Source organism: Salvia hispanica, chromosome 5, assembly GCF_023119035.1.
Source record: "Salvia hispanica cultivar TCC Black 2014 chromosome 5, UniMelb_Shisp_WGS_1.0, whole genome shotgun sequence".
Lineage (NCBI taxonomy): Eukaryota > Viridiplantae > Streptophyta > Magnoliopsida > Lamiales > Lamiaceae > Salvia > Salvia hispanica.
The window spans coordinates 41438859-41452695 of NC_062969.1; the positions used below are offsets into that span (position 1 = coordinate 41438859).

Here is a 13837-nt window from a genome sequence, read left to right on the forward strand (position 1 = left end):
TATCTGTTCTACGAAGGTGCAAATCCTGAATCAAAGGACTTGATGAATTCCTCGAGGGGGGGAAACTTTACCAAGAATAAAGCAAGTGAAGCCAGAGAAACTTTGGGAAGGCTGATCGAGGCGAAGAAGGCCTATGATAACCCGCGAAGCATATTGAGGAGAGGGTCAGCCAATGTAGTAACGGAACAAGATGACAAGAAGGTGGAAGATAGGATCGATAAACTGGAGAAAGCATTGCTGAATGCAATTGAAAAATACAATCCGCATGCTCCAGTAGAAATTGAGAAACCCCCTGGTCCAGAGGAAAGTCAACTTCAGTCGTATTACAGTCAGCCCTGTGAAGGGGAGTGCCAAGCTCAGGCAAATTCGATGGGAAGTTGGAATCCCGACGGAAGTTGGAACCAAGGAAGACAGAGGGATGCTCCATGGAGGACTCACCCAAACTTTAGGTGGACTGACCATGATCAAGGCCAGCCCTCCCCACTTTAGCTCACGAATTATGCACACCCTCCGGAGAGGCAGTCCAACTGTTCAGGGAAAAGTCAAGAGGGGCAATTGCAACTGGGGTACAGGAATCAGGACCATGCTAATTGGGGAAATAGGAATAAGAACAATCCAAGGAGCTCCTATGTGCCACCTCATCAGAGAAATAACCCAACCGAATCATCAGGGGAATCAAGGGTCTAGCAACCAATACAACAATCATCAAGGGAACTATCGTCAGAACCAAGGTCAAGGACCAAATTCTAATCAATTCAACTCCAGGCCACAGAGGAGTTTGGATGACATGGTCCACGACCTAGTGAATTCACAGCAGTTCATGCAGAATAACCTGCACTCCAACAATGACGTGGTGCACAAATTGCAAGACGCTCAGTCTGAACATAAAGCCGCCATGGATATGATGGCAAAGCAACTGTCCCAGATTGCAGTTTCTTTGAATGAGATGCGGGGAAATGAAGGGAAACTTCCTGCCACAGTCAAACCACCTGACCGAGCAAACATTAGTCACATCACCTTGAGATCTGGGCGGGGTAATGAAGGACCGACTTTGCAAATTGACGAGGAAGTACCCATGCAAGTTAGTGAAGGAAAAAAAAGTCAGACGCATCAAGGGGATAGCCCTAGACCCAGGGAAATCTTTGTTCAGAATGACCTCCAAAGGGGAGATTTAGAGGGATCCCTACCTCGACCGAGCGACCCATTTTTCCTAGACTCAGAACCTGAAGAAGAAGGAAACAAGGAAGGAAACATGGGAGTTGATGAAACCCAGGCTGGGACTTCCACAAATGCAGTAAAGCGAACAAAGCACATTTCCATACCGAGGGGAAGCAAAGAAAAAGAAGGATGATACAGAGGATCTCATGGAGATTTTTAGCAAGTTGGAAATCAACCTGCCATTCTTGCAAGCCCTAAAAATGTCTGCTTTCAGCAAGTTCATCAAGGAATTCATTGCAGGGAAGACCAAGCCAGACGAGAAATGTGTCTGCTGTGATACAAAAGAGAAGGATGCCCTCAAAATGCACCGACCCAGGTATGTTCACATTACCCATCTCTCTAGGGGACATCAGGGTCGAGCATGCTATGTGTGATCTAGGGGAGTCCATTAATGATTTACCGCTTTCGATCTATAAGAAATTGACTGGAGTAAGGATGGTTGCTACCAAGGTAGTGATCCAGTTAGCAGATAGAACTTGCATTTGTCCTGAAGGGGTGTTGGAAAATGTCATAGTCAAAGTGCATGATTTTCTATATCCTGCTGATTTTTATGTGATCAAGATGAATGATAATGAGTCTGCTGAGTCTAGTGGCGTGCTTTTAGGGAGACCTTTTCTGCGTACTGCCAAGACCATTATCGATGTCTTCGATGGAACAATTTGCTTGGATTATAATGGGGAAAAATATACTTTTAGCATAGATGAGGGGATGAAAAGGCCTTTAGATGTTGAGAATCTCTATGCTATTGATGTTATTAATCTCTATACTTTAATTTTGATCTCCTCTTCTTCTACCGATTAATCGGTGTTCTTGAGTCCACATGCATTTAGAATGAGTGAAGGGGAATTAAATTGATGAATTTTGGGATACATGTGTGAGTGTGTGTGTGCGTGACCGTGTGTGTGTGTGTGCATGCCTCGGTCGGCGTGCACATGTGTAGTGTTCGTGTGCGTGTGTTGGGTGTGTAGAACACTCATGCGTGACACGATTTAATGGTGAATTTGGAGTTGTTAATTGAATAAAAATGATATGCTAATCATACCTTGATTTTGGATGATGATATAAAAGATTTATCGATGGGAAAAAGGGAAATATGGGAGACATGCATGATTTGAGATCAATGATTGAAACTGATTTGTGATACGCCTAATTTAAAGGTGATACTTCGCGCTCTCAGCGTGATAAACGAGGAGAAGAGAATACTTTCGAGCTAAGCCGACGAGGTGGGCTTTCTTTTAAAATAAGGACATTGTCCTAAACTGATATTGATGAGAATGAGATATGTGTTATCATGCCTTGATTTGTTTTGTCGTGCCTATCCCTCGTGGCTATGCCACTATTGATTTAATCGAATTCGGATCCTTGTAGAGCCGCAAACTCTACTTGGGTTAGTGTACACCAATGTTAGACCGAGAGTCAGCGTACGGGTTGGCCGGTCTAGTGACCTGGATTGCGGCTGCATTCCTTGTCATGTAGAATGAGGATATGGTAAACGTCGATGTGAAAAATGGTTGCGCGACCGTGATATTTGATAAAGAAGATATTTTGGTGCCTCGGGTCTTTCTAAAGTTAAAACCCCGACGGACACTTGAAAATGGCATGATAACTATATTTGTGATAAAACTGTTTTCGGCAATGAGTCCACTGAGTATAATTATAGTACTCAGCCCTGCATGTGTTTTCCCTATGTGCAGGTTGAGCGGTGGCGAGCGGGCGGCGGTGTTGAGTAGGAAATAATAACATGATCTGTTGGAACTTTAAGTGTCGTTGTGTCTCCATACATAGCCTCACTTCTTTCTTGGTCGCTTCCGCTATATTATGAAAACTTGTGATCTTTTGGTTGGGTTGAATACTTTTATTTCGTGGGAATATTTTGAGTATGAAACATATGAGACTATTTTGGAATCTTGCTATTTCGGAGCATTTATTGTGATAGCCTTTTGTTGGATTTCTTGGCTAAGGCATTATTCTTTTCCTATTTAATTGTTCATTAAATGCCTTGGTTAAATCCCTTTTTAAATGGAACCCTAGCCTATGATCATTGATGCATTTAAGTCCGCCTAGTTAACGATCGCTGCATTTAGTATACCCTAGATGGGCGGGTCGTTACAGTGGGTACTTGTTCTTGAGGGTCAATTTGTTCAACTCTCTATAGTCGATACACATTCTCATTGACCCGTCTTTCTTCTTAACGAAGAGCACCGGTGCGCCCCATGGCGAAACACTGGGCCTAACGAAACCTAAGTCCATGAGCTCTTGCAGCTGAATCTTTAATTCCTCTAACTCCTTAGGCGCCATGCGGTATGGTGCCTTCGATATAGGTGCGGCTCCAGGTTCAAGGTCGATCGTAAATTCTAACTGTCTATCTGGCGGCGGTCCAGGTAACTCCTCGGGGAAAACATTGGGAAAATCTCGTACGACAGCAACGTCTTCAAGCCTCGCTTCCTCCTTCTCTTCTCCGTGGAGATAGACAAGGTAGGTCGGGCGTCCTTTCTTCAGCATGGCGGTGGCTTGTAACGCGGAGACTATAGCGATTCGTCGGTTCATCGAGATTCCGTGGTACACGGCGGGTTCCATACCCGGGGTTTGTAGGGTTATTAGCCTCTCCTTACAGCGAATCGTCGCAAAGTTCGCGGTTAACCAATCCATTCCTAAGATTACGTCAACGTCTCTCATCGCCATAACTCGCAGGTCGTGAGCAACTAACTTAAGTTCTCCTAGTACGATTTCTACGTTCAAGCAAAACCGAGAGATCTCTATCATTCCTCCTACTGGTGAGGACACCATCATCCTATGTTCGGACTTCCTAGTAGGCAAGCTTAAGGTATGCACACATAACTCAGAGATGAACGAATGAGATGCGCCCGTGTCGAACAAAACAACAATAGGGGTATCAAGGATTTCGCCTATACCTGCTAAGTTTCCACTCTCGGGCTTCCCTTGCTCGATCTTGGGCTGCTTCTGACTTATAGCATACGCTCTAGCCGGGTAGGAAGTCTTGGGCGGACAGGCTGTTGCAGCCGCAGTGGTTGATCCCGGTTTGCTCCCGAGCCCGTAGGTGGCGCCCTCGGCTGCTGACGGAAACCCTGATGGTTCTGCCTCGATCCGTTTCCCATATTCTTGCTCGGGCACTCCCTCGAGAAATGACCGTTCCCTCCACAGTTGAAGCACCTAGTCGGGTTCGGTCCTCTACACTCCCCGAAATGGTACCTGGCGCAAACGTTACACTGAGGTGGTCTGGCACGGGGGTCGTTCCTTGGATTGAACGAAGTCTGTCCTCCTCCGTACGGCGGCCTGTTCTGAGTGGGGCGGTATCGCTTGTTGTCATAGGTAATCCTACTCTCCTCCCATCTCCTCTTATCATGGTTAGGACGTGGCGGGGGTAATGTCATTGCGGTGTTCCCCGCGCTCTTCTCCTTTGGCATTACTGCCTCTACATCCAGTGCGAGGGCTAGTGCCTCGGCGTACGTAAGGGTTCCGCGGACTGCCAATGCCATCCTAATCTCGTGCCTAAGGCCCTCACGAAACTTATCAGCCAGCTTCTCATCGGTATCGGTCTGTTCCGGCGCATAGCGGGTCATGTCACAAAGTGCACGGTCATACTCGGTTACGGACAGGCGTCCTTGGGTGAGGTTGTGAAACTCGGCTGCTTTCGCCTTGCGGTAGCTCTTGGGTACGTACTTGTCGTAAACCTCGGTCTTGAATTCCTCCCAAGTCATCTCGTCTATGCGATCCTGGGGCATGGTCTTTAACTTGGTGTCCTACCAAAAATCGGCAGATCCGGTCAGCTGATGCGTCACACAGATCATCTTCTCCGCATCGTTGCACACCAATGTCTTGAAGGTGCGTTCCAAGGCACGTATCCAAGTTTCAGCTTTTGCAGGTTCACCCATCCCGTCGAAGGTAGGAGGCTTTTGGTCAAGGAACAGCTTCGCGACTTCCCTATCTACTCGTGGGGGTGGTGGTGGTGGTGACGGCGGCCTTGGTTTCGTCACACTTTCTTCCACCAAAGCCTGGGAGGTAGGTTCCTCGTTCCTCACGTTGCGTCTAGGCGGCATTCTGATTTATCACACTCGAATTGTTAGCGCACTTATTTAAAACTTCATGGTAGTGATAGGGTACTTTGAAAGGAAGGAAAGAAATTTTTAATTCATTCACAAGCTGGGTCTAAAGAAAGATCACACAATAGCAGTTGTTAGGAAAACAGAGAACATAATAAGGTTGCACCATAAGGTGGAAAACACTTGGAAGATAATAGAACGAGCAAGTATATCCACGCAATAAGGATGGGAAAGAGTGAAGACGGCTTCATTGCCATATAATAGAATGAAAGGTGCGAATTCCCCATTAAATTTCAAAAGTAATCCCAAAAGGTCTTGGTAAAATGAATGGAAAAGAGCGATACAATCGCGGAAGAAAATAACAACATAAAAAGAAGTTCTAGAGATTCAAAACGTGGGGAAAAGAAAACAAAATTTCTATTCGGGCACTAGACATCTCCCGACTCTCCGACACTCTCTGCGTTCGAACTCTCTCCTTTCTCGAACGATCCCATCTCCCCGTCCTTCTTCTCGTTGCTCAGGGGTGAAGGAATCGAAGTAAGCATCTCTTCGGCCTCTCTTATGATCCTTCGAGGGGCCAAAACGCGCATCCTAAGAGTCCTTCTTTGGGGAACGCGAGCAACGTGTGGTTCCTCGTCATCGCGATACTTCATCTGACGTGCTGCTCCTGGCGAGTACCTTTGCGTTAGTGGATGGAGTGGAGGTCCATCAACGGCGGCAGACATGGCCGAAAGTAAGACTCCTATTAGGCCGACGAAGTCTCCTCGAGGCGTGTACTTGGGTGGGCTAAACCAGGTGTAGGATACTGAGGCTTGAGCGGTCCACTCGCTCCAAGGGGAAGGCAGTAGGTGGATAAGTCGTATGATTCCCTCGTGATGGGTAGTCTTGTACGCGTAGGCGTCCAGCCAATGACCATAGAAGTCGGTGACGAAGTTCAGAAGGAACTGCTCTCCGTCCCATTCCAGCTCTCTATAGCGCTCCACCGGAAAGTTCCTATTCTTAGCTTAAGGGCGACGCATAAGGGCGTGATAGGGTTGAACCATCTACAAAAAGGGGAAAGGAACAAGTCAGCACCGTCACAAAGGTGGAAAAGAATAGAAAGTGCGTGATCTCAAATGGTGCTGCGAAAGTGTGTAAAAGTCTAAAGATGGTGGTACAAGGGCAACGTCGCGTCCAAGGTTCCCATTCTTAGATAACTAATTGCGCGTTTTCCATTCGCATTTCGTCGAATTCCCACATACACTAACGGCCTTATACTAGTCACTCTACGTTTCTATTGTTGGTACAAGCGCTGTGATCATAGCTAAAGCATGCTAGGTCCAAAGTCCAAGTCTAAGCATAGCAATATTTCAACTTAGTTTCACGTGATCACATTCGCATTTCACAAATTTTCACAAGTTCTCATGTAACATTCAACAAATCATTAAAGAAGCATCGCTTCGCATTCATAATATTTCTAGCACATAAAGCATGCTTTTCACAAGTTCTCATATTCAACAAATCATCATTCAGAAAGCGTCACTTCTCATTCACAATATTTCCAAAAGCATCAAGTTTCAAGCACAAGTCACAAAATATCTAGTACCTCTTTCTTTGCGGTTGAACGAGACGAGTTGCGGTGTTGAGCCTTCCATATTTAGTTCATTTACACAAAAGATTTCATGGACTACCTAAAGTTTGAAAAGACTCTTGGGTCCAGAGCGGAAAGAACTGAGGCTCTGATACCAACTGTAACAGCCCGCCCTCCTAGGGTACAATAAATGTGGCGGCTGCTACCCAAAACCGACTCTAAAGAAGTAAACATAGGCTAGGGTTTCATTTAAAGAGTATTGACCAAAAGAATTGGAAGAAATATCAGAGTATTAAACGCAACAACTTAACCTAGAAGTTTAAAGGAAGGAAGATATCATAAACGACGATCAAAATATCTTAAGAGTACGACATAATATCCAAGACAAAGTCACAAGAAAAGACTAAGGCCTCAAACCGAAGGCAAGATACAAATATTCCAAAAAGAAATTCTAAAGTGTATCAAAATTCAGCGGAAAACGACCAAGAGAAAGTATAGCTATGTATGAAGACACAACTACGCTTGAAGTTCAACATATCCATATTAATTAATTAATCTGCTCAACACCCGCCACCGCTCGTCATCATTCAACATGCACATAAGGAAAACACATGCAGGGCTGAGTATTTTGAAATACTCAGTGAGCTTGTTGCCAAAACATTTTATAGGTTATGCCACCCTTACCAAGTGAACTCGAGTTTTAAGCAGTTATAAGAGAATATCACGAGTATCACTAAATATATTTTCCATAGACTGGCCAGTCAAAATAACTCCCCGTTTTCCTCAACAAAAATAACAATCACAATCATTCCATGGTGCGACGAAAGTGTGGCCACACTTTTTGCCCACGAGATCGGCCGACTAGCAAGGACGGCTCCCGATCCCCTTGTGTACACAGCCTGGTAGGGCTTGCGGCCCATACTCAGACCCGAATTCGTATAATCACATCCATAACCATATAGCCCAATGGAGCAAACTCACAAACTAGGCGTCAGGCGCACAATATCACAAGTAAACAAACATAGGCATGGCATAACAGTTAAACCACCCTTATAACACCAATTCATACTTTTGACAAGTAGTTTTCAGAGTAAAGCCCACCTCGACTGCTTAGTTTTCAAGTAGTTTCGCTTTTCCGTTATCCGGCTTCGCAACCAAAGTTTCACCTTTTAATCACATAGGCACATATCACAAATTAGGTTCAATACTACTCTTACTCATGCATGCCTCAAGACTTTTTCCCGTTTCCCACCGATTTATCTTATCCTTACTAATCAATCAAGATCATGTTTATCACACGCAAATATTTAACCATCAAACACACTCTACACGACACAACACACACACCACACGACACACACACACACGCCACACACACACACGCCACACACACACACGCGCCACACACACACACATGAACATATTCCCACATCCCTTTTATCCCTCTTTCACTCAACCAAGATGCATGAGGGTTCAAGAAGAACGATTAATCGGTTAGAAAGAAGAAGAAGATGAAGAAAAACTTATAATTAAACAAAAGTACCTTTTTAGAGGAAAACGATCGGTAGAAAACAAGTATTAGCCTTGGTTCTTCAAAATTCTTGGATTAAACTTCAATTCTTCTCCAAAAGATAGCAAAATATTGGAGAGTAGAAGAAGAAAATTTGAGAGAGTGAGGGTGGGGGATTTTCGAAAATGTGGGGGCTAGGGTTAGGGGTTTTGGTTCTTATTTATAGAGTCCAACAAGATCTTTAGGTAATTAGAATAGAATATTTGGTAAGATCTTATTCTCCACAATTAAATAAATAAATATTGTGAAGTAGGGAAGAAGAATTAACAAAAATAGATCCTAGGGCAAATCTCCAAATTTTCAAAAATTAGGCTTCTAGGATGGCCAAGATTTTGTTTTGGTATATTTTACGGAGTAGAATAAAATATAACGGAGCAAAATAAAAATAAGAATTCTCCCAATTTGGAGTGAAAAGTGGCGCCTCCTATGCCTTTTAAATAAGGCATGGATTTTTAAATATTGACTAGAATAAAGTAAGGCAAGATCTCTTGAGGTATGTAAAGATTTGGTAGAATAATTAAATTCTAGGTATGAAAGGAAATCAAATAAGGGATCAATTAAATAAGCAAAATAATATTTCCTTCCCTACATGAGTGATTTTCGAAAATCACCTAGGAAAGTAAGGGGCTCGATTTTCCTCTTTTAAAATAAGGAAATAATTGGGTCTTGGATTTTAATTTGGGTAAATATCCCAAGGATTAAATTAAATCCGGAAGAGAATAGAATTTCTCTTCAAAGGGGGTCTAGGGTTCGAAAATTACAAGAATTAGGGTGACAAGTATTTATGGAAATTTTCTCTAATATTCTCATTCACCCTTAGATAATTAATTTACCACATAATCTCACAAATTAATATATTACATGTCACATCATTAAATCAATAAGTTTGACTTTTCAAACTTCCCGGTCAAATAAACTCATGAAATAAATTCACTCATCAAATAATTCACATCCTCCACGTCACCAATAATAAATTCTAGGGCTCTAAAATTAGGGTTCGGAAATTCGGGATGTTACATCCTACCACACTTAAAAGAAATTTCGTCCCGAAATTTGGTACCTTTATGGAAAGAGTTCCGGGTATAGTTCCATCATCTTATCCTCGAGCTCCCACGTGGCTTCCTCGGGCCCGTGGTTTCTCCATTGAATCTTTACGAAGGCAGTGGTTTTATTTCTCAAGGTTTGGACCTTTCGATCTAAGATTATCTTGGGTTGCTCCTCGTAGCTCAGATCCGGGCTTACGGCAATATCCTCGTAACGAATCACATGCTTCGGATCGAATACGTATTTTCGCAACTGCGACACATGAAAAACGTTGTGCACGTTCCCAAGGCTGGGCGGCAACGCTAAACGATAAGCTACTGGTCCCACTCCTTCTAGAATTTCGTACGGCCCGATAAAACGTGGTTTCAGTTTGCCCTTGACTCCAAAACGCGCTATCCCTTTCGACGGGGATACTTTGAGGAAAACTTTATCACCAGCGTGGAACTGTAAGTCCGTCCGTCGAACGTCGGCGTACGACTTCTGTCTGTCCTGAGCTTCCTTCATTCGCGCACGAATTTGTCGAACGATTTCGACCATCTCTTCGACTGCATCGAGTCCAAGCGTTCTTCGTTCGCCAACTTCATCCCAATAGAGCGGAGATCTACACTTTCTCCCATAAAGTGCTTCATATGGCGCCATGCCGATCGTTGCTTGAAAGCTGTTGTTGTAGGCGAACTCGATCAAAGGGAGTGCGGTCTCCCAACTTCCGCCTCGGTCGAGCACCACGGCTATTAGCATATCCTCGAGAGTTTGTATCGTTCTTTTGGATTGTCCATCGGGTTGTGGGTGGAAAGCGGTGCTAAAGTTTAAGCGTGTTCCAAGCTCATGTTGTAGACTAATCCAAAATATCGAGGTAAACTTCGGGTCACGATCAGACGTAATCGTCACTGGGACTCCATGTAATCGCACGATCTCTTGAATGTAGATCCGAGCTAGCTTATCCGATCCATGGGTTACGGGGATTGGTATGAAATGCGCACTCTTGGTAAGTCGATCTATGATCACCCAGATCGCGGTGTTCCCTTTGAGGGTCTTCGGCAATGCCGTCACGAAGTCCATAGCGATGTGCTCCTATTTCCACTCAGGTATCTCAAGCGGTTGTAGCTTCCCGTACGGTCGTTGGTGTAAGGCTTTCACCTGTTGGCAGGCTAAGCAGCGCTCCACAAAAGCTGCGACGTCTCTCTTCATGCCGTTCCACCAAAAGGACTTCTTCAGATCCTGGTACATTTTTGTGCTCCCGGGGTGAGCAGTGTATGGGGTTTCGTGAGCTTCGTTCATGATCTCGTTCCTAAGTCTCTCGTCATTTGGTACGCACAGTCTCCCTTCAAAGGTGAGAGCGTTATCGGAAGCCTCGCTAAACTGTCCGGATTCACCGGTTCTTACTTCGACTCGAATCTCCTCCAATTTCTCATCTAGCCGTTGTGCTGCCACGATCCTCGTCCTTAGACCAGGTTCTACTACTAACGCGGCGATTCGACCTTCCACGGTATCGGGTGTTCTAACTACTTTTATCCGCAACTTACTCAACTCTCGTAGTAAACTTTCCTCTTCTGTTAGAAAAACAGCGAGTTGCGAATGGTCTCTACGGCTTAAAGCGTCTGCTACTACGTTTGCCTTGCCAGGGTGGTAGTTGATGCCACAATCGTAATCCTTCACTAGCTCAAGCCATCTCCGTTGTTGCATGTTCAGATCCTTCTGCTCGAAGAAGTACTTCAAACTCTTGTGGTCCGTAAAGATTTCACACCTAACTCCGTAGAGATGGTGCCTCCAAATCTTTAGGGCATGCACTACTGCGGCTAACTCTAAATCGTGGGTCGGGTAGTTCAACTCGTGCGATTTCAACTGTCGCGACGCGTAAGCGATCACCTTGTTGTTTTGCATCAACACGCATCCTAATCCGACCTTCGAAGCGTCGGTGCAAACTACGTAATTCACCCCAAGCTCTGGCACAGCTAACACTGGTGCGGTGGTCAATTTCTCCTTCAAAAGCTGGAAGCTCGCTTCACACTCCGGCGTCCAGTTCACCTTGATTCCTTTCTTGAGTTGTTGGGTCATTGGTCTCGCTATCTTGGAGAACCCTTCTATGAACCTTCGGTAGTATCCTGCCAGACCCAGGAAACTCCGAATCTCGTTCGGCGTCGATGGCGACGTCCACTGTTGTACCGCCTCGATCTTGGCGGGGTCCACTCGGATTCCCCCTGCTGACACGATGTGCCCTAAGAAGTTGACTTCCTTCAGCCAGAATTCACACTTGCTGAATTTGGCGTACAGCTTCTCCTTCCTCAACGTCTCCAGCGCGATCCGTAGGTGCTCCGCGTGCTTCTTCTTGTCCTTCGAGTAGACTAAGATATCATCTATGAATACTAAGACGAACGTATCTAGGTACGGGTGGAAAACTCGGTTCATCAAATCCATAAACACGGCTGGGGCGTTTGTCAGACCGAATAAAGAAATTCCACACCCAATAAGGTAAGGAATTCCTTCCAAAAAGATCCAACAAAAATAGCTCCTCTATCACTCACCACCTTAATGGGCATTCCATGAAGCTTGAAGACAGAATCCAGAAATACCTCGGCTACTTTCTTTGCTGTAAAAGGATGGGAGAGAGCCATAAAGTGGGCATACTTGCTCAATCTGTCCACCACTACCATAATAGTGTCTTTCCCTTGTGAAGTTGGTAAAGCCTCAATAAAATCTATGGTTAAATCTGTAAAGATTGCAGCTGGCATAGGTAAAGGTTGTAGAAGGTCAGCTGGGGATGAATTCCCTGGTTTGTACCTCTGACATGTAACATAAACCCTCACAAACTCTCTGACCTCTTTTCTCAATTTAGGCCAATATAATAGAGCAGAGATTCTTTTGTAAGTCCCCAACACTCCTGAATGACCAGCAAGAGCAGAATCATGAAAAATAGACAATATCTGAGCCTTCAGTTGTAGATCATTACCCACCACCAATCTACCATTCCTTCTCAGTTCTCCCCTGTTCCAGCTATACTTGGGATGAGAGTCATCATTCTCTTGCTTCTCTTTAAGTATCTGTTGAATGTGGACATCAGATTCCCATGAGGCCTTAATCTTCGCAATCAGCTCTAGGGGAATGACATAAGAGGTTAGAGCATATGTTATAACCTCAGGTACCCTTGAGAGAGCATCAGCCACAGAATTATCAATGCCCTTCTTGTACCTTATCTCATAGTCGAAGTGCATGAGTTTGGTCATCCAAGCCTGCTGTGTAGGTGTTGTTAACTTCTGTTCCAAAAGATATTTGAGGCTCTGATGATCAGTCAATATAATGAACTTCTTGCATTGTAGATAATGGTACCACTTCTTAACTGCCATGAGGATAGCCAAGAGTTTCTTCTCATAAACTGATAGAGACTGATATTTTGGAGATAAAGCTTTACTGATGAAGGCTATGGGGTGTTTATCCTGCATCAACACTGCCCCAATTCCAACACCAGAGGCATCAGTCTCTACTACAAACTCCTTAGAAAAATCAGGTAAGGCCAGCACAGGGGCTGTTGTCATGGCCAATTTGAGTTTCTCAAAGGCCTCCTAAGCTTCATTAGTCCATTTGAACACAGCTCCCTTCACCACTTCTATCAGAGGCCGAGCCATTACACCATAGTTGTGAACAAATATTCTGTAATAACCAGTGAGGCCCAGAAAACTTCTAACATGTTTCACAGTCCGAGGCTGAGGCCAATTTCTTACTACCTCAATTTTTCCCTCATCAGTTGCAACTCCTTCCTCAGATATTACATGCCCCAAGTATTCCACCTTTCTGCACCCAAAGTTACACTTAGACCTCTTAGCCAAGAGACCATGCTCCTTCATCAGTTCCATTACCAGAGTTAGGTGCTTCTCATGCTCTTCTTTACTCTTGCTATAGATTAAGATATCAACAAAGAAAACCTGAACAAACCTCCTCAAATAATTCCTGAACACAGTATTCATCAAATTTTGAAAGGTAGCTGGTGCATTTGTGAGGCCAAAAGGCATCACTAAAAATTCATAGTGCCCAGAATGTGTCTTAAAGGCAGTCTTATACACATCTTCAGGCTTCATTCTTACTTGCCAGTAGCCTGAACGCAGGTCAATCTTAGAGAACCAAGCAGCTATACCCAACTCATCAAGCAGCTATTCAATAACAGGTATGGGGTACTTATCTTTCACAGTCACAGCATTTAAGGCTCTGTAATCCACACACATTCTCCAGGTGGAGTCCTTCTTTTTAACCAGAACTATGGGACTCGCAAAAGGGCTCTCACTGTGCCTTATAACCCCTGCCTCAAGCATTTCAACAATCATCTTCTCAATAACATCTTTTCGATGAGAAGCATATTTGTAAGGCCTGATATTCACAGCTTCT

The 13837-nt window shown here is 44.4% G+C and overlaps 1 protein-coding gene across 1 annotated transcript; it reads right to left on the minus strand.

The window, feature by feature from the left end:
* Positions 1-1680: 1680 nt before the first annotated feature.
* LOC125190095 lies at positions 1681-4961 on the minus strand. The gene is made up of 3 exons (XM_048087291.1): positions 4429-4961; positions 3395-4372; positions 1681-1705 (listed from the first exon to the last, which is right to left on the minus strand). Exons 1-3 carry the CDS (start codon positions 4959-4961, stop codon positions 1681-1683), a joined length of 1536 nt encoding a protein of 511 aa, XP_047943248.1.
* Positions 4962-13837: the final 8876 nt, after the last annotated feature.